We start from the raw sequence: 19,429 nt of genomic DNA on the forward strand, positions 1-19,429 counted from the left end.
ATTGACTGTATACCGTTATCCTAGGACCAGACTCACTGGTTGGGACCCGGAAGAGGTTTGAGTTGAAAGGTCAGTGACGTCATGGCCAAGATGGCAGCCTCCATAGTAGAAAGTGGAGAAGATGCATTTCGAAAAATATTCAAGTTTTACAAGAGAAGGAACCCTCCCCCGGATTTCAGTGATGTCGTTGACTTTTCTAAAAATGCACCAAGTGATAAGGTGAGGAGAAACGTCTTGTCTGGGAGGGAGAATAAAGAAGTTTGAGAATGAAGCAAAGTCAAGACTTAAGAGAGACAAAAGCACTTATTGATATTTAGTGAAATATTTTGAAAATGACTCATGTCTGCCACAGTGGTTGTATTGAGTTGTGCTAATGTTATTGTTCTGTTATTGAATTTCACTCAAGAATGTATGTCTGTGTTTGTGTCAAATGGTTAGGTAGTTCCAGCTAAGTTGGACGCTTCTACCATGAGCGATGTGGAGGCTGCCAGGGTGGGATTACAGCCTGTTAGAGCGTGGAGAGCCTTCGGCTTGCAGGGCTACCCAGGTAAAATATGTGACAGAAAAAAATGTACATAACATTTTTCAAAATTCTGACGGTACCACGGTATATTATGGTATTTTTTTCAGGCATGATTACATGTTTGCAAAGTGTTCTGAAATGAAACCGGGGGATATTCACAGTGCAGGGATTAAAAAAAAAGAATTAAGTGTTATCAAGATATTTCCTCATTTTGTGTTTCGGTCTCCCATCATTCACTTGGGTTGAGATGTAACGACTGAAGTCTCGTACAGTTTTTTTTTTTTTTTTTTTTTACAATCAATTCACTGAACCCTGTTTTTTTATACCACTTGTACATAATGGGACCACATTCTGTTTCTGTGACTAACTACTGTACTTTTTATTGTGAATTATCAAGGATTCATCTTTATTTCCAATCCTTTCCTGCGGGGCTCCCAACCCTACTGGGTCAGACAGTGTCTGAAGACTTACCCCCAGAAACCAAACATCTGCAACCTGGACATGCACATGTCTCCCTCTGACACCCAGGACATCTGGGGCAAGAGTGAACATAGCCTCAGGTGAGATTTTATTCTTTATTAAGGGTGATGATGATGTAATTTGCATACCAGATCTGAGTAAATGAGCAAAAAAACACAACCAAGGCAGATGGTTGCTTTGCAGTGTACAAATAAGCAGGTATCATGCTTATTTGTGGCACGTGTAAAAATGCTAAGAAGACCAAGATGACTTTCTTTTTGCATCTTGACTGCTGTGTACAGTGCGGTGGAGGAGAATCTGACCAGTTTCACAAAATTTACCCTGGAATAAATAAAGAATCTATCAGATGATGTGCTGTATGAAGCAGAAAGGTCATCCAGACCTCACTCAGTGTAGACAAAGTAACCACCCCCTGCACTTAATAAGTACAGGTTCTACTGCAGGGGCAACTGTCTGCTTACGATAACCAGAGACCAGTGTCTCATGTTGCTGTGTTAGAATTCTGGCCCACTCCTCTTTGAAGATCTGCATTACCACAGCCATACCCTCACAAGTCCACTCTTTGACGAAACCACTTCAGAACCATTAATTCTTTTTCAGACTTTCAGTGGTACTTTGTTTGGGATCATTGTCTTGCCTGTCAGAATGAAACCTCTCAACACTTATTGCTATTATCATTTAACGATTGAATTTTGTGTTTATTTCACTTGATAGTAATTAACAAACCTGATGAATTACCTCAGGGGATGTCATTGGGCCTGAGCTTTTATAGTTTGAATATGAGGGTGTGTGGGTGTGACAGGGGTGTGGAAGTACTATTTTGTAGTGAATGTAATGACCCCATTGCCCTGATGCCAGCATCTACAATTGTGCTGTCTTTCATCCCATCTGCAGAGTTCCTCCTTCTGGCAAGAGAGAACCAAAGACTTTACTGGAGAGGCTGCGTTGGGTCACTCTGGGATATCATTACAATTGGGATACTAAAGTAAGCAACACACATCCTGCTTTTCTCAGAGGATCCAGTATGTAGTACATGCATCATCAGCATAAGTCACATAAGTCAAATCGGATATTAGTACTACAATTTTGTAGTCTTAAAAGCTTGGAAAATCCATCGTTCCCTACGTTTTTTTTAGGTTAAACACCACAGCCATTTACAGCGGTGACATGTCATGTACCGCACAGTCCCTGCTCTGTGGTAGTTATAACATCAGTACATAAAGTGAAATTTAGTTCCAGAAACTTTGAGTTGTTAAAATTGTGCTATTGTACTACTGACCAAGGGAACCATATCATCCTAAGTTCTTCTGGCCATAGCTTTGGTGCATCTCTTGCTCATTTGGATTTGTTATCTCTACAGCCTCAGTTGAGACATGAAATATTCCAAAATATGGAACCTTAACAGTTAGAATATTTGAAACAATTCTTTAAGAAGAAAATAGGAAAATAATAAAAAAAATGTCAAATAAATAGACACCTTCAAAGTTATTCTTATCCTTTATGATGCTGCCGACTGTTATAATACACAAATTATTAATTATAATTTTGAGTCATAGTGTAATTTGAATGGACTTCTAGTTGTCCATGAACAAGGTTGTAAAAGCATGTTAAATGTTGAAAAGTATGTTGTTTAACATAGCCCGATGTGACGTCTGACTTTAAACTGTGCTTAAATTGTACTTTTTGTTTCTGCGTTCACAGACTTACTCTGCCAGCAACTGCACTCCTTTCCCATCCGATCTCCACTTGCTGTCCTCCCAAATAACAGCTGCCTGTGGGTTCCCAGGGTTCAACTCGGAGGCTGGAATCCTCAACTACTACCGATCAGATTCGTCTCTAGGAATCCACGTGGATGAATCAGAACTCGATCACTCTCGACCACTGCTTTCATTCAGGTGAGAAGGGTGAATAGTCTTAAAGTTAATACTGCATGGAGGAAGGCTGTACAGCTCTTATTTTGTTTTGATGTTTTTTGTTGTTGTTGCACCATGGGGTAATGCTGTTGGGATTTTGAGTTCTTGGGGGAAAAAACAACCTCACTGTATACCCTGTTATTTTTTCTGGTAGTTTTGGGCAGTCAGCCATCTTCCTCCTGGGAGGCACCTGCAGACAGGACGCCCCCACTGCCATGTACATGCACAGTGGAGACGTGATGGTGATGTCAGGACAGAGCCGCCTCCTTTACCACGCTGTCCCACGCATCCTTCCAGCACCTCAGGGACTTGGAGTTTTAGAGATGGAAGGCTGCACCCTGGCCTCATCCCTGCAGGAAAGCACTGTTGTAGGGCCTGTGTCTGAGGAGGACTGGGCTGTATGCTCCAGGTACATCCAGAGCTCCAGAGTGAATGTGACTGTGAGACAGGTGCTGGGACCAGGGCAGAATTTCCCAGAAACACCGTCTTCTCACCAAGGGACTGATACAGACAAGGAAGTCGGGTACCATGAAGAAAGGGCAGACACAGAGAATGGAAAAAGGAAGAGGGGCGACAGTGACACCGTTGACACAGTTGAGACGTGAAAGACACCAACCGCTATGATACTGTCTTTTAAGAAATGATGCTGCTGTGGACATAAAAACTACAATGACTAATTTGGAGATATGTAAAAAAAAAAAAAAAAAAAAAACCCAGAATATTTCAATTTCATTTTGAATGGTTGCAGGATCATTCAAGTTTCAGCGAAGCAGGTGCATAAAACACGTCACCACTGTACTGTGAACTCTTGCAAATGGAAACAAGTCTTTGATGACATCTTTGACTTGTGCAACCCGTGCTACAAATGTCACAGCCCTTTTTACAGTCGCCCAGTTTTAGGACATTAATTGTCGACTGATGAGTAAGTCATTTGGCTTCACTCCAAGTGATTCAGTTCCACTGCTGAAATCCAAACTGAGGGAAACTAGTATCACTAAAGACAAATAAAAATTATATGAAAAATGTATCAGGATTGTTTATTCAAGTCATAAGTTCAGCAGTTAACTAAAGGACGAAAATAATATGCTACTATTGTTATCCTACACTACACTCTTGTAATTGGTAAAGCTAATTTAAGAGGACTTTGAAGAAAATAAGTGCTAAAAACATGAACTGAATAGTTGATTAAGTAGCTATCTTAACGTGCTTAAAGCATTAACACAACCAGGACAACATTTGGAACATGATTACATTTGGAAGTGGTCTGGGAGACATCTGACTCTGTCATTGTGGATCACATTAAAAATTGCTGACTCAGCAGGGATGCACAATGGTAATTTTAACCCCGTTCATTCAAAACTAAAACATAATGACTATTTAGAATGATCGCCAGAAAAAACAAAAAGGCCTTGTTGTATGTCTGTTCATGAATAATGAAAGACTTCTGAAGTATTCTGATACTATAGCTGTTAACTAACTAACTAACTATATCCAAATGTATTGTATATTTTAAGCTCTGTGCCGGACTCTTAAATAACTAGCATTAGGCTAAAGATAAATAAATGAATGAATAATAATCGTGTGTTCTTAAAGTGAGAAAGAGTCCGCAAGTCTTGATGCACACAGAATGAGAAAAGACTTTACTGCAAAGTACATTTGTACATACAAGGAATTTGCCTTGGTGTCTGTTGCATAAAAAATATAAAACAAGATAAAATAAAACAAATTGTAACCATACACAATCAAATATGCAAAATTCATCATCATCATTTGAGGTCCTGGGAGTTGATGGTGCCCAGGAACTGGAAAGACTCCATAGTGTTGACTGTAGTCACACAGGGTGATGGGGAGGAGTGAGTTCTTCCTGTAGTCCATAATTATCTCCACTGTCTTGGAGGCATTCAATTCCACATTGTTACAGCACACACACATTGTAACCACACGGTCTGTCTCAGTCCTGAAAATGGTCCCATCTCCATCGCAGATAAGCATGATGTGGGTCATGTAATCCGCAAACTTCACAGACTTGTGTTAGGAGGAGCAGCTGTTGTGTACAGGGAAAAGAGCAGAGGTAAAAGGACACAGGCTTGAGGAGAATCTGTGTTGATGGTGAGATGCGTTTTCCAAATCTCACATGTTGTCTCATGTCAGAGAAGAAGTCTGGTGATCCACGTGTAGATGGAGTCTAGCAGACTCAGCTAAGAGAATTTATACTGTAACAGTGAAGCAAAGAACGTGTTGAAGGCAGAGCTGAAATCCAGACATAGGATCCTGGCATCTTTCAATAACAGCCACACTGTGGTCTCTAAGTGGTTGCGACTGGTGAGTTCATTCCTGGATAATCAACGTGACTCAGTGTCTGCAAGGGAAAACTCTAGTCATTGAGTGGAGCTATATGACAATTGGGACATCATCTAGTCATCTGGGAATTGTAGAGCTAGGTTGAAAAGACAACTATGTTAGTGGTGAATACTTTTCACCAGCATTTTAATGTATCTTGCTCATTGAAAACTTTCCTGGAGACTCATCATGACTCAGGGTATGCAGGGGGAACCTCTAGTCATTGAGTGGAGCTACTGCACTAACTGAATGTTGGAAGACTACAGCAACATGACTGATGTTGAATAAAATGAAGTATTTTAATGTATCTTGCTCATTCTATGGAAGACAGAGATTTCTTCCTCTTCAATGTGTATTTGGATCATCGGTGATCTGACTCCATTCCAGTGGCTGTATTTAAGTTTGGTCCAGGGTTCTCCCTTTTCTAGGAACTCTACTCTGGTGAATAACCAAATCAAATAAAAATAGCATAACTGCCAAAAAATCAAACAAGAAAAGCCCCATCTCAAACAGCAACCAATGCAGTATTGATTAGTTATCATTGATACAACTCATACAGCCTCCTTGGAGACTAGCAAAAATTGCCATAGCTAACTATATTTCACGTCATCAAGGCAGGGTATTGGGTTAAGTTTTCAACCAGCAATAATCACGTCTCAGTATAACTTCATGGACTATGAAATTGCCTCTGTGCAAGGATGCTGCCAGACTGTAGCAGTTTAATCTGCACAAGTCCAAACACTAACCGCACACATGGTACACTCCTCCGATCTTACTTTCATGATAATGACTTGGTGACGGTCCGTGTGATTGGATGGTTCAAATAGGCCCCGCCTTTTCAGTATTCTGGGCACCACACCTCTTTTCTCGGGAAAATCATTTTGAATGAAAAATCAACAACAGATCAAGACAGTTGGGTGTGGGTGCTTTGCAGGCTACTGGTTTGAGCGCTGGATATGACATCCGGGACATCACGTAGTCGTCCGGAAGTTGTACAGCTAGCTTGAAAAGTCAACTATGTTAGTGGTGAAAACTTTCCTGGAGACTCATCATGACTCAGGGTATGCAGGGGAACCTCTAGTCATTGAGTGGAGCTACTGCACTAACTGAATGTTGGAAGACTACAGCAACATGACTGATGTTGAATAAAATGAAGTATTTTAATGTATCTTGCTCATTCTATGGAAGACAGAGATTTCCTCCTCTTCAATGTGTATTTGGATCATCAGTGATCTGACTCCATTCCAGTGGCTGTATTTAAGTTTGGTCCAGGGTTCTCCCTTTTCTAGGAACTCTACTCTGGTGAATAACCAAGTCAAATAAAAATAGCATAACTGCCAAGAAATCAAACAAGAAAAGCCCCATCTCAAACAGCAACCAATACGGTATTGATCCATTATCATTGATACAAGTCATACAGCCTCCTTGGAGACTAGCAAAAATTGCCATAGCTGACTATATTTCACGTCATCAAGGCGGGGTATTGGGTTAAGTTTTCAACCAGCAATAATCACGTCTCAGTATAACTTCATGGACTATGAAATTGCCTCTGTGCAAGGATGCTGCTAGACTGTAGCAGTTTAATCTGCACAAGTCCAAACACTAACCGCACACATGGTACACTCCTCCGATCTTACTTTCATGATAATGACTTGGTGACGGTCCGTGTGATTGGATGGTTCAAATAGGCCCCGCCTTTTCAGTATTCTGGGCACCACACCTCTTTTCTCGGGAAAATCATTTTGAATGAAAAATCAACAACAGATCAAGACAGTTGGGTGTGGGTGCTTTGCAGGCTACTGGTTTGAGCGCTGGATATGACATCCGGGACATCACGTAGTCGTCCGGAAGTTGTACAGCTAGCTTGAAAAGTCAACTATGTTAGTGGTGAAAACTTTCCTGGAGACTCATCATGACTCAGGGTATGCAGGGGGAACCTCTAGTCATTGAGTGGAGCTACTGCACTAACTGAATGTTGGAAGACTACAGCAACATGACTGATGTTGAATAAAATGAAGTATTTTAATGTATCTTGCTCATTCTATGGAAGACAGAGATTTCCTCCTCTTCAATGTGTATTTGGATCATCGGTGATCTGATTCCATTCCAGTGGCTGTATTTAAGTTTGGTCCAGGGTTCTCCCTTTTCTAGGAACTCTACTCTGGTGAATAACCAAGTCAAATAAAAATAGCATAACTGCCAAGAAATCAAACAAGAAAAGCCCCATCTCAAACAGCAACCAATACGGTATTGATCCATTATCATTGATACAAGTCATACAGCCTCCTTGGAGACTAGCAAAAATTGCCATAGCTGACTATATTTCACGTCATCAAGGCGGGGTATTGGGTTAAGTTTTCAACCAGCAATAATCACGTCTCAGCAAAACTTCATGGACTATGAAATTGCCTCTGTGCAAGGATGCTGCTAGACTGTAGCAGTTTAATCTGCACAAGTCCAAACACTAACCGCACACATGGTACACTCCTCCGATCTTACTTTCATGATAATGACTTGGTGACGGTCCGTGTGATTGGATGGTTCAAATAGGCCCCGCCTTTTCAGTATTCTGGGCACCACACCTCTTTTCTAGGGAAAATCATTTTGAATGAAAAATCAACAACAGATCAAGACAGTTGGGTGTGGGTGCTTTGCAGGCTACTGGTTTGAGCGCTGGATATGACATCGGGACATCACGTAGTCGTCCGGAAGTTGTACAGCTAGGTTGAAAAGTCAACTATGTTAGTGGTGAAAACTTTCCTGGAGACTCATCATGACTCAGGGTATGCAGGGGGAACCTCTAGTCATTGAGTGGAGCTACTGCACTAACTGAATGTTGGAAGACTACAGCAACATGACTGATGTTGAATAAAATGAAGTATTTTAATGTATCTTGCTCATTCTATGGAAGAAGGAGATTTCCTCCTCTTCAATGTGTATTTGGATCATCGGTGATCTGATTCCATTCCAGTGGCTGTATTTAAGTTTGGTCCAGGATTCTCCCTTTTCTAGGAACTCTACTCTGGTGAATAACCAAGTCAAATAAAAATAGCATAACTGCCAAGAAATCAAACAAGAAAAGCCCCATCTCAAACAGCAACCAATGCGGTATTGATCATTTATCATTGATACAACTCATACAGCCTCCTTGGAGACTAGCAAAAATTGCCATAGCTGACTATATTTCACGTCATCAAGGCGGGGTATTGGGTTAAGTTTTCAACCAGCAATAATCACGTCTCAGTATAACTTCATGGACTATGAAATTGCCTCTGTGCAAGGATGCTGCCAGACTGTAGCAGTTTAATCTGCACAAGTCCAAACACTAACCGCACACATGGTACACTCCTCCGATCTTACTTTCATGATAATGACTTGGTGACGGTCCGTGTGATTGGATGGTTCAAATAGGCCCCGCCTTTTCAGTATTCTGGGCACCACACCTCTTTTCTCGGGAAAATCATTTTGAATGAAAAATCAACAACAGATCAAGACAGTTGGGTGTGGGTGCTTTGCAGGCTACTGGTTTGAGCGCTGGATATGACATCCGGGACATCACGTAGTTGTCCGGAAGTTGTACAGCTAGCTTGAAAAGTCAACTATGTTAGTGGTGAAAACTTTCCTGGAGACTCATCATGACTCAGGGTATGCAGGGGGAACCTCTAGTCATTGAGTGGAGCTACTGCACTAACTGAATGTTGGAAGACTACAGCAACATGACTGATGTTGAATAAAATGAAGTATTTTAATGTATCTTGCTCATTCTATGGAAGACAGAGATTTCCTCCTCTTCAATGTGTATTTGGATCATCAGTGATCTGACTCCATTCCAGTGGCTGTATTTAAGTTTGGTCCAGGGTTCTCCCTTTTCTAGGAACTCTACTCTGGTGAATAACCAAGTCAAATAAAAATAGCATAACTGCCAAGAAATCAAACAAGAAAAGCCCCATCTCAAACAGCAACCAATACGGTATTGATCCATTATCATTGATACAAGTCATACAGCCTCCTTGGAGACTAGCAAAAATTGCCATAGCTGACTATATTTCACGTCATCAAGGCGGGGTATTGGGTTAAGTTTTCAACCAGCAATAATCACGTCTCAGCAAACTTCATGGACTATGAAATTGCCTCTGTGCAAGGATGCTGCTAGACTGTAGCAGTTTAATCTGCACAAGTCCAAACACTAACCGCACACATGGTACACTCCTCCGATCTTACTTTCATGATAATGACTTGGTGACGGTCCGTGTGATTGGATGGTTCAAATAGGCCCCGCCTTTTCAGTATTCTGGGCACCACACCTCTTTTCTAGGGAAAATCATTTTGAATGAAAAATCAACAACAGATCAAGACAGTTGGGTCTGGGTGCTTTGCAGGCTACTGGTTTGAGCGCTGGATATGACATCCGGGACATCACGTAGTCGTCCGGAAGTTGTACAGCTAGGTTGAAAAGTCAACTATGTTAGTGGTGAAAACTTTCCTGGAGACTCATCATGACTTGGGGTATGCAGGGGGAACCTCTAGTCATTGAGTGGAGCTACTGCACTAACTGAATGTTGGAAGACTACAGCAACATGACTGATGTTGAATAAAATGAAGTATTTTAATGTATCTTGCTCATTCTATGGAAGACAGAGATTTCCTCCTCTTCAATGTGTATTTGGATCATCGGTGATCTGACTCCATTCCAGTGGCTGTATTTAAGTTTGGTCCAGGGTTCTCACTTTTCTAGGAACACTACTCTGGTGAATAACCAAGTCAAATAAAAATAGCATAACTGCCAAGAAATCAAACAAGAAAAGCCCCATCTCAAACAGCAACCAATGCGGTATTGATCATTTATCATTGATACAAGTCATACAACCTCCTTGGAGACTAGCAAAAATTGCCATAGCTGACTATATTTCACGTCATCAAGGCGGGGTATTGGGTTAAGTTTTCAACCAGCAATAATCATGTCTCAGCAAAACTTCATGGACTATGAAATTGCCTCTGTGCAAGGATGCTGCTAGACTGTAGCAGTTTAATCTGCACAAGTCCAAACACTAACCGCACACATGGTACACTCCTCCGATCTTACTTTCATGATAATGACTTGGTGACGGTCCGTGTGATTGGATGGTTCAAATAGGCCCCGCCTTTTCAGTATTCTGGGCACCACACCTCTTTTCTAGGGAAAATCATTTTGAATGAAAAATCAACAACAGATCAAGACAGTTGGGTCTGGGTGCTTTGCAGGCTACTGGTTGGAGCGCTGGATATGACATCCGGGACATCACGTAGTCGTCCAGAAGTTGTACAGCTAGGTTGAAAAGTCAACTATGTTAGTGGTGAAAACTTTCCTGGAGACTCATCATGACTCGGGGTATGCAGGGGGAACCTCTAGTCATTGAGTGGAGCTACTGCACTAACTGAATGTTGGAAGACTACAGCAACATGACTGATGTTGAATAAAATGAAGTATTTTAATGTATCTTGCTCATTCTATGGAAGACAGAGATTTCCTCCTCTTCAATGTGTATTTGGATCATCGGTGATCTGACTCCATTCCAGTGGCTGTATTTAAGTTTGGTCCAGGATTCTCCCTTTTCTAGGAACACTACTCTGGTGAATAACCAAGTCAAATAAAAATAGCATAACTGCCAAGAAATCAAACAAGAAAAGCCCCATCTCAAACAGCAACCAATGCGGTATTGATCATTATCATTGATACAAGTCATACAACCTCCTTGGAGACTAGCAAAAATTGCCATAGCTGACTATATTTCACGTCATCAAGGCGGGGTATTGGGTTAAGTTTTCAACCAGCAATAATCATGTCTCAGCAAAACTTCATGGACTATGAAATTGCCTCTGTGCAAGGATGCTGCAGACTGTAGCAGTTTAATCTGCACAAGTCCAAACACTAACCGCACACATGGTACACTCCTCCGATCTTACTTTCATGATAATGACTTGGTGACGGTCCGTGTGATTGGATGGTTCAAATAGGCCCCGCCTTTTCAGTATTCTGAGCACCACACCTCTTTTCTAGGGAAAATCATTTTGAATGAAAAATCAACAACAGATCAAGACAGTTGGGTGTGGGTGCTTTGCAGGCTACTGGTTTGAGCGCTGGATATGACATCCGGGACATCACGTAGTCGTCCGGAAGTTGTACAGCTAGGTTGAAAAGTCAACTATGTTAGTGGTGAAAACTTTCCTGGAGACTCATCATGACTCAGGGTATGCAGGGGAACCTCTAGTCATTGAGTGGAGCTACTGCACTAACTGAATGTTGGAAGACTACAGCAACATGACTGATGTTGAATAAAATGAAGTATTTGAATGTATCTTGCTCATTCTATGGAAGACAGAGATTTCCTCCTCTTCAATGTGTATTTGGATCATCGGTGATCTGACTCCATTCCAGTGGCTGTATTTAAGTTTGGTCCAGGGTTCTCCCTTTTCTAGGAACTCTACTCTGGTGAATAACCAAATCAAATAAAAATAGCATAACTGCCAAGAAATCAAACAAGAAAAGCCCCATCTCAAACAGCAACCAATGCGGTATTGATCATTTATCATTGATACAAGTCATACAGCCTCCTTGGAGACTAGCAAAAATTGCCATAGCTGACTATATTTCACGTCATCAAGGCGGGGTATTGGGTTAAGTTTTCAACCAGCAATAATCACGTCTCAGTATAACTTCATGGACTATGAAATTGCCTCTGTGCAAGGATGCTGCTAGACTGTAGCAGTTTAATCTGCACAAGTCCAAACACTAACCGCACACATGGTACACTCCTCCGATCTTACTTTCATGATAATGACTTGGTGACGGTCCGTGTGATTGGATGGTTCAAATAGGCCCCGCCTTTTCAGTATTCTGGGCACCACACCTCTTTTCTCGGGAAAATCATTTTGAATGAAAAATCAACAACAGATCAAGACAGTTGGGTGTGGGTGCTTTGCAGGCTACTGGTTTGAGCGCTGGATATGACATCCGGGACATCACGTAGTCGTCCGGAAGTTGTACAGCTAGGTTGAAAAGTCAACTATGTTAGTAGTGAAAACTTTCCTGGAGACTCATCATGACTTGGGGTATGCAGGGGGAACCTCTAGTCATTGAGTGGAGCTACTGCACTAACTGAATGTTGGAAGACTACAGCAACATGACTGATGTTGAATAAAATGAAGTATTTTAATGTATCTTGCTCATTCTATGGAAGACAGAGATTTCCTCCTCTTCAATGTGTATTTGGATCATCGGTGATCTGACTCCATTCCAGTGGCTGTATTTAAGTTTGGTCCAGGGTTCTCCCTTTTCTAGGAACTCTACTCTGGTGAATAACCAAGTCAAATAAAAATAGCATAACTGCCAAGAAATCAAACAAGAAAAGCCCCATCTCAAACAGCAACCAATGCGGTATTGATTAGTTATCATTGATACAAGTCATACAGCCTCCTTGGAGACTAGCAAAAATTGCCATAGCTGACTATATTTCACGTCATCAAGGCGGGGTATTGGGTTAAGTTTTCAACCAGCAATAATCACGTCTCAGCAAAACTTCATGGACTATGAAATTGCCTCTGTGCAAGGATGCTGCCAGACTGTAGCAGTTTAATCTGCACAAGTCCAAACACTAACCGCACACATGGTACACTCCTCCGATCTTACTTTCATGATAATGACTTGGTGACGGTCCGTGTGATTGGATGGTTCAAATAGGCCCCGCCTTTTCAGTATTCTGGGCACCACACCTCTTTTCTAGGGAAAATCATTTTGAATGAAAAATCAACAACAGATCAAGACAGTTGGGTCTGGGTGCTTTGCAGGCTACTGGTTTGAGCGCTGGATATGACATCCGGGACATCACGTAGTCGTCCGGAAGTTGTACAGCTAGGTTGAAAAGTCAACTATGTTAGTGGTGAAAACTTTCCTGGAGACTCATCATGACTCAGGGTATGCAGGGGGAACCTCTAGTCATTGAGTGGAGCTACTGCACTAACTGAATGTTGGAAGACTACAGCAACATGACTGATGTTGAATAAAATGAAGTATTTTAATGTATCTTGCTCATTCTATGGAAGACAGAGATTTCCTCCTCTTCAATGTGTATTTGGATCATCGGTGATCTGACTCCATTTCAGTGCTGTATTTAAGTTTGGTCCAGGGTTCTCCCTTTTCTAGGAACTCTACTCTGGTGAATAACCAAGTCAAATAAAAATAGCATAACTGCCAAGAAATCAAACAAGAAAAGCCCCATCTCAAACAGCAACCAATGCGGTATTGATCATTTATCATTGATACAAGTCATACAGCCTCCTTGGAGACTAGCAAAAATTGCCATAGCTGACTATATTTCACGTCATCAAGGCGGGGTATTGGGTTAAGTTTTCAACCAGCAATAATCACGTCTCAGCAAAACTTCATGGACTATGAAATTGCCTCTGTGCAAGGATGCTGCTAGACTGTAGCAGTTTAATCTGCACAAGTCCAAACACTAACCGCACACATGGTACACTCCTCCGATCTTACTTTCATGATAATGACTTGGTGACGGTCCGTGTGATTGGATGGTTCAAATAGGCCCCGCCTTTTCAGTATTCTGGGCACCACACCTCTTTTCTAGGGAAAATCATTTTGAATGAAAAATCAACAACAGATCAAGACAGTTGGGTGTGGGTGCTTTGCAGGCTACTGGTTTGAGCGCTGGATATGACATCCGGGACATCACGTAGTCGTCCGGAAGTTGTACAGCTAGGTTGAAAAGTCAACTATGTTAGTGGTGAAAACTTTCCTGGAGACTCATCATGACTCAGGGTATGCAGGGGGAACCTCTAGTCATTGAGTGGAGCTACTGCACTAACTGAATGTTGGAAGACTACAGCAACATGACTGATGTTGAATAAAATGAAGTATTTTAATGTATCTTGCTCATTCTATGGAAGACAGAGATTTCCTCCTCTTCAATGTGTATTTGGATCATGGGTAATCCGATTCCATTCCAGTGGCTATCTTAGTTTGGTCCAGGATTCTCCCTTTTCTAAGAACTCTACTCTGGTGAATAACCAAGTCAAATAAAAATAGCATAACTGCCAAGAAATCAAACAAGAAAAGCCCCATCTCAAACAGCAACCAATGCGGTATTGATCATTTATCATTGATACAAGTCATACAACCTCCTTGGAGACTAGCAAAAATTGCCATAGCTGACTATATTTCACGTCATCAAGGCGGGGTATTGGGTTAAGTTTTCAACCAGCAATAATCATGTCTCAGCAAAACTTCATGGACTATGATATTGCCTCTGTGCAAGGATGCTGCTAGACTGTAGCAGTTTAATCTGCACAAGTCCAAACACTAACCGCACACATGGTACACTCCTCCGATCTTACTTTCATGATAATGACTTGGTGACGGTCCGTGTGATTGGATGGTTCAAATAGGCCCCGCCTTTTCAGTATTCTGAGCACCACACCTCTTTTCTAGGGAAAATCATTTTGAATGAAAAATCAACAACAGATCAAGACAGTTGGGTGTGGGTGCTTTGCAGGCTACTGGTTTGAGCGCTGGATATGACATCCGGGACATCACGTAGTCGTCCAGAAGTTGTACAGCTAGGTTGAAAAGTCAACTATGTTAGTGGTGAAAACTTTCCTGGAGACTCATCATGACTCAGGGTATGCAGGGGGAACCTCTAGTCATTGAGTGGAGCTACTGCACTAACTGAATGTTGGAAGACTACAGCAACATGACTGATGTTGAATAAAATGAAGTATTTGAATGTATCTTGCTCATTCTATGGAAGACAGAGATTTCCTCCTCTTCAATGTGTATTTGGATCATCGGTGATCTGACTCCATTCCAGTGGCTGTATTTAAGTTTGGTCCAGGGTTCTCCCTTTTCTAGGAACTCTACTCTGGTGAATAACCAAATCAAATAAAAATAGCATAACTGCCAAGAAATCAAACAAGAAAAGCCCCATCTCAAACAGCAACCAATGCGGTATTGATTAGTTATCATTGATACAACTCATACAGCCTCCTTGGAGACTAGCAAAAATTGCCATAGCTGACTATATTTCACGTCATCAAGGCGGGGTATTGGGTTAAGTTTTCAACCAGCAATAATCACGTCTCAGTATAACTTCATGGACTATGAAATTGCCTCTGTGCAAGGATGCTGCCAGACTGTAGCAGTTTAATCTGCACAAGTCCAAACACTAACCGCACACATGGTACACTCCTCCGATCTTACTTTCATGATAATGACTTGGTGACGGTCCGTGTGATTGGATGGTTCAAATAGGCCCCGCCTTTTCAGTATTCTGGGCACCACACCTCTTTTCTCGGGAAAATCATTTTGAATGAAAAATCAACAACAGATCAAGACAGTTGGGTGTGGGTGCTTTGCAGGCTACTGGGTTTGAGCGCTGGATATGACATCCGGGACATCACGTAGTCGTCCGGAAGTTGTACAGCTAGGTTGAAAAGTCAACTATGTTAGTGGTGAAAACTTTCCTGGAGACTCATCATGACTCAGGGTATGCAGGGGGAACCTCTAGTCATTGAGTGGAGCTACTGCACTAACTGAATGTTGGAAGACTACAGCAACATGACTGATGTTGAATAAAATGAAGTATTTTAATGTATCTTGCTCATTCTATGGAAGACAGAGATTTCCTCCTCTTCAATGTGTATTTGGATCATCGGTGATCTGACTCCATTTCAGTGCTGTATTTAAGTTTGGTCCAGGTTCTCCCTTTTCTAGGAACTCTACTCTGGTGAATAACCAAGTCAAATAAAAATAGCATAACTGCCAAGAAATCAAACAAGAAAAGCCCCATCTCAAACAGCAACCAATACGGTATTGATCATTTATCATTGATACAAGTCATACAGCCTCCTTGGAGACTAGCAAAAATTGCCATAGCTGACTATATTTCACGTCATCAAGGCGGGGTATTGGGTTAAGTTTTCAACCAGCAATAATCACGTCTCAGCAAAACTTCATGGACTATGAAATTGCCTCTGTGCAAGGATGCTGCTAGACTGTAGCAGTTTAATCTGCACAAGTCCAAACACTAACCGCACACATGGTACACTCCTCCGATCTTACTTTCATGATAATGACTTGGTGACGGTCCATGTGATTGGATGGTTCAAATAGGCCCCGCCTTTTCAGTATTCTGGGCACCACACCTCTTTTCTAGGGAAAATCATTTTGAATGAAAAATCAACAACAGATCAAGACAGTTGGTGTGGGTGCTTTGCAGGCTACTGGTTTGAGCGCTGGATATGACATCTGGGACATCACGTAGTCGTCCGGAAGTTGTACAGCTAGGTTGAAAAGTCAACTATGTTAGTGGTGAAAACTTTCCTGGAGACTCATCATGACTTGGGGTATGCAGGGGGAACCTCTAGTCATTGAGTGGAGCTACTGCACTAACTGAATGTTGGAAGACTACAGCAACATGACTGATGTTGAATAAAATGAAGTATTTTAATGTATCTTGCTCATTCTATGGAAGACAGAGATTTCCTCCTCTTCAATGTGTATTTGGATCATCAGTGATCTGACTCCATTCCAGTGGCTGTATTTAAGTTTGGTCCAGGGTTCTCCCTTTTCTAGGAACTCTACTCTGGTGAATAACCAAGTCAAATAAAAATAGCATAACTGCCAAGAAATCAAACAAGAAAAGCCCCATCTCAAACAGCAACCAATGCGGTATTGATTAGTTATCATTGATACAAGTCATACAGCCTCCTTGGAGACTAGCAAAAGTTGCCATAGCTGACTATATTTCACGTCATCAAGGCGGGGTATTGGGTTAAGTTTTCAACCAGCAATAATCACGTCTCAGCAAAACTTCATGGACTATGAAATTGCCTCTGTGCAAGGATGCTGCCAGACTGTAGCAGTTTAATCTGCACAAGTCCAAACACTAACCGCACACATGGTACACTCCTCCGATCTTACTTTCATGATAATGACTTGGTGACGGTCCGTGTGATTGGATGGTTCAAATAGGCCCCGCCTTTTCAGTATTCTGGGCACCACACCTCTTTTCTAGGGAAAATCATTTTGAATGAAAAATCAACAACAGATCAAGACAGTTGGGTCTGGGTGCTTTGCAGGCTACTGGTTTGAGCGCTGGATATGACATCCGGGACATCACGTAGTCGTCCGGAAGTTGTACAGCTAGGTTGAAAAGTCAACTATGTTAGTGGTGAAAACTTTCCTGGAGACTCATCATGACTCAGGGTATGCAGGGGGAACCTCTAGTCATTGAGTGGAGCTACTGCACTAACTGAATGTTGGAAGACTACAGCAACATGACTGATGTTGAATAAAATGAAGTATTTTAATGTATCTTGCTCATTCTATGGAAGACAGAGATTTCCTCCTCTTCAATGTGTATTTGGATCATCGGTGATCTGACTCCATTTCAGTGCTGTATTTAAGTTTGGTCCAGGGTTCTCCCTTTTCTAGGAACTCTACTCTGGTGAATAACCAAGTCAAATAAAAATAGCATAACTGCCAAGAAATCAAACAAGAAAAGCCCCATCTCAAACAGCAACCAATGCGGTATTGATCATTTATCATTGATACAAGTCATACAGCCTCCTTGGAGACTAGCAAAAATTGCCATAGCTGACTATATTTCACGTCATCAAGGCGGGGTATTGGGTTAAGTTTTCAACCAGCAATAATCACGTCTCAGCAAAACTTCATGGACTATGAAATTGCCTCTGTGCAAGGATGCGGCCAGACTGTAGCAGTTTAATCTGCACAAGTCCAAACACTAACCGCACACATGGTACACTCCTCCGATCTTACTTTCATGATAATGACTTGGTGACGGTTCCGTGTGATTGGATGGTTCAAATAAGGCCCGCCTTTTCAGTATTCTGGGAACCACACCTCTTTTCCAGGGAAAATCATTTTGAATGAAAAATCAACAACAGATCAAAACAGTTAGGTCTGGGTGCTTTGCAGGCTACTGGTTTGAGCGCTGGATATGACATCCGGGACATCACGTAGTCGTCCGGAAGTTGTACAGCTAGGTTGAAAAGTCATAATTTCTATCAGAAATGTGCTTACGTCTTGAAGTCAATCTGACAGTCAGTTCAGGTACTGAGAGCACAATGAACTGCTGCTTTATTATAGGAGGCTACCTTTAAATCCTTTCTGGAGCATTGACAGTGTCAGTGATTGTCAAGAAAAGTTAATCATTTGTCATTGATACAAGTCATACAGCCTTTTATTCCAACTTATCCAGTTGAACTTATCCAGAACAATGACGATCTGGATAAGCGGTACCACGACACCTGTCATCAACTCGCTAACTCAATCCAGGTTTGTCTTGTTGTGAATCGGTGAATGCGCACGTATAAGGGCGGGTTCTAAGGCAGCAGACCAATCACAATCATGAGCACTGATCTGCCAGCAAAAATGACAGGAAACTTCTCCTACGAGAAGACAAAGACTGCTTCTCCTCACATATTAATTATCAAAAGTAAATGTGAATGCATCTTCCAGGAAAGAACTACAAAAAGAAGAGTATATTTTTAGCCATTTGTCCCCGCTAAGCTCAAACACAGCTCAAAATCAGGATAATTTCATTCAGGCCAACAACTTGATGTATTGATATGATGTAATTGTGGCATCAGCTTCCAGCTTTATTGTAGCCCATGTAACATTATAGAGTTAAGAAATCCAACTCCCCAGATGAAACTATGTTTTTGTGCTTGGTTTTTATCTGCTCCCACCTTCTCTGTACTCCAGAGGGGTTACATCTGGGGGAATGAGACGAATTGTAATACACCCGAATCATCTATACAGCGTAATGATTGGGTTTTGTGGCTTCGTTAAATGTAAACTAACTGAGCCATTGACGTGTAATTTACGCATTTATGCAATCTGCAATCCTTTGTCATGCCAGTTGGATTATCTTTGATGCAGCCGCGGTGTTTGACTTTTCGAGATTTGGAGTGAGTTTTACTTTTTCTTCTTCATATTTGAAGAGAATCAGTCTTCTCGTAGGAGAAGTATGCTGTCATTTTTGCTGGCGGATCAGGATTGTTGTAGATAGGTTCAGCTGGTTTTCTAGTACGTGTTTTTTAAAGTCACAATTACACCATGTTGAATCCGTCTCCAAATTCAGTATATTGATTAGCT

General features: G+C 41.6%; 1 protein-coding gene and 15 non-coding genes across 16 annotated transcripts; 1 reads left to right on the top strand and 15 right to left on the bottom strand.

Moving 5' to 3' along the window:
• Positions 1 to 30: 30 nt before the first annotated feature.
• alkbh1 (alkB homolog 1, histone H2A dioxygenase) lies at positions 31 to 3,593 on the top strand. Its single transcript, XM_047611808.1, has 6 exons — positions 31 to 219; positions 439 to 547; positions 921 to 1,083; positions 1,898 to 1,988; positions 2,705 to 2,898; positions 3,071 to 3,593. The coding sequence occupies exons 1-6, from the start codon at positions 82 to 84 to the stop codon at positions 3,519 to 3,521; spliced, it is 1,146 nt and encodes a 381-aa protein (XP_047467764.1). The 5' UTR covers positions 31 to 81; the 3' UTR covers positions 3,522 to 3,593.
• A 2,222-nt stretch (positions 3,594 to 5,815) lies between these two features.
• Positions 5,816 to 5,956, bottom strand: LOC125024294. Its single transcript, XR_007114729.1, has one exon. It is a non-coding gene; the product is annotated as a U4 spliceosomal RNA (small nuclear RNA).
• A 720-nt stretch (positions 5,957 to 6,676) lies between these two features.
• LOC125024287 lies at positions 6,677 to 6,817 on the bottom strand. The gene has a single exon (XR_007114723.1). It is a non-coding gene; the product is annotated as a U4 spliceosomal RNA (small nuclear RNA).
• Positions 6,818 to 7,538: 721 nt separating this feature from the next.
• Positions 7,539 to 7,679, bottom strand: LOC125024309. Its single transcript, XR_007114744.1, has one exon. It is a non-coding gene; the product is annotated as a U4 spliceosomal RNA (small nuclear RNA).
• A 720-nt stretch (positions 7,680 to 8,399) lies between these two features.
• On the bottom strand, positions 8,400 to 8,540 carry LOC125024288. The gene has a single exon (XR_007114724.1). It is a non-coding gene; the product is annotated as a U4 spliceosomal RNA (small nuclear RNA).
• A 721-nt stretch (positions 8,541 to 9,261) lies between these two features.
• LOC125024293 lies at positions 9,262 to 9,401 on the bottom strand. The gene has a single exon (XR_007114728.1). It is a non-coding gene; the product is annotated as a U4 spliceosomal RNA (small nuclear RNA).
• Positions 9,402 to 10,122: 721 nt separating this feature from the next.
• LOC125024295 lies at positions 10,123 to 10,263 on the bottom strand. The gene has a single exon (XR_007114730.1). It is a non-coding gene; the product is annotated as a U4 spliceosomal RNA (small nuclear RNA).
• A 720-nt stretch (positions 10,264 to 10,983) lies between these two features.
• On the bottom strand, positions 10,984 to 11,124 carry LOC125024306. Its single transcript, XR_007114741.1, has one exon. It is a non-coding gene; the product is annotated as a U4 spliceosomal RNA (small nuclear RNA).
• Positions 11,125 to 11,843: 719 nt separating this feature from the next.
• On the bottom strand, positions 11,844 to 11,984 carry LOC125024290. Its single transcript, XR_007114725.1, has one exon. It is a non-coding gene; the product is annotated as a U4 spliceosomal RNA (small nuclear RNA).
• Positions 11,985 to 12,705: 721 nt separating this feature from the next.
• LOC125024310 lies at positions 12,706 to 12,846 on the bottom strand. Its single transcript, XR_007114745.1, has one exon. It is a non-coding gene; the product is annotated as a U4 spliceosomal RNA (small nuclear RNA).
• A 720-nt stretch (positions 12,847 to 13,566) lies between these two features.
• On the bottom strand, positions 13,567 to 13,707 carry LOC125024284. The gene has a single exon (XR_007114720.1). It is a non-coding gene; the product is annotated as a U4 spliceosomal RNA (small nuclear RNA).
• A 719-nt stretch (positions 13,708 to 14,426) lies between these two features.
• LOC125024283 lies at positions 14,427 to 14,567 on the bottom strand. The gene has a single exon (XR_007114719.1). It is a non-coding gene; the product is annotated as a U4 spliceosomal RNA (small nuclear RNA).
• A 721-nt stretch (positions 14,568 to 15,288) lies between these two features.
• On the bottom strand, positions 15,289 to 15,429 carry LOC125024291. Its single transcript, XR_007114726.1, has one exon. It is a non-coding gene; the product is annotated as a U4 spliceosomal RNA (small nuclear RNA).
• Positions 15,430 to 16,149: 720 nt separating this feature from the next.
• LOC125024285 lies at positions 16,150 to 16,290 on the bottom strand. Its single transcript, XR_007114721.1, has one exon. It is a non-coding gene; the product is annotated as a U4 spliceosomal RNA (small nuclear RNA).
• A 720-nt stretch (positions 16,291 to 17,010) lies between these two features.
• LOC125024292 lies at positions 17,011 to 17,151 on the bottom strand. The gene has a single exon (XR_007114727.1). It is a non-coding gene; the product is annotated as a U4 spliceosomal RNA (small nuclear RNA).
• Positions 17,152 to 17,871: 720 nt separating this feature from the next.
• LOC125024286 lies at positions 17,872 to 18,012 on the bottom strand. The gene has a single exon (XR_007114722.1). It is a non-coding gene; the product is annotated as a U4 spliceosomal RNA (small nuclear RNA).
• Positions 18,013 to 19,429: the final 1,417 nt, after the last annotated feature.

The sequence above is a fragment of the Mugil cephalus genome, chromosome 17 (genome assembly GCF_022458985.1).
Source record: "Mugil cephalus isolate CIBA_MC_2020 chromosome 17, CIBA_Mcephalus_1.1, whole genome shotgun sequence".
NCBI classification, from domain to species: Eukaryota; Metazoa; Chordata; class Actinopteri; order Mugiliformes; family Mugilidae; genus Mugil; species Mugil cephalus.

What these genes read in the sequence shown, in the direction of transcription:
- alkbh1 (XM_047611808.1), top strand. Translation starts at nt 82, where the DNA reads ATGGCCAAGATGGCAGCCTCCATAGTAGAAAGTGGAGAAGATGCATTT. An exon ending in CGGCTTGCAGGGCTACCCAG is followed by an intron (nt 548 to 920) that starts GTAAAATATGTG and finishes TGAATTATCAAG; the next exon opens with GATTCATCTTTATTTCCAAT. An exon ending in ATTACAATTGGGATACTAAA is followed by an intron (nt 1,989 to 2,704) that starts GTAAGCAACACA and finishes CTGCGTTCACAG; the next exon opens with ACTTACTCTGCCAGCAACTG.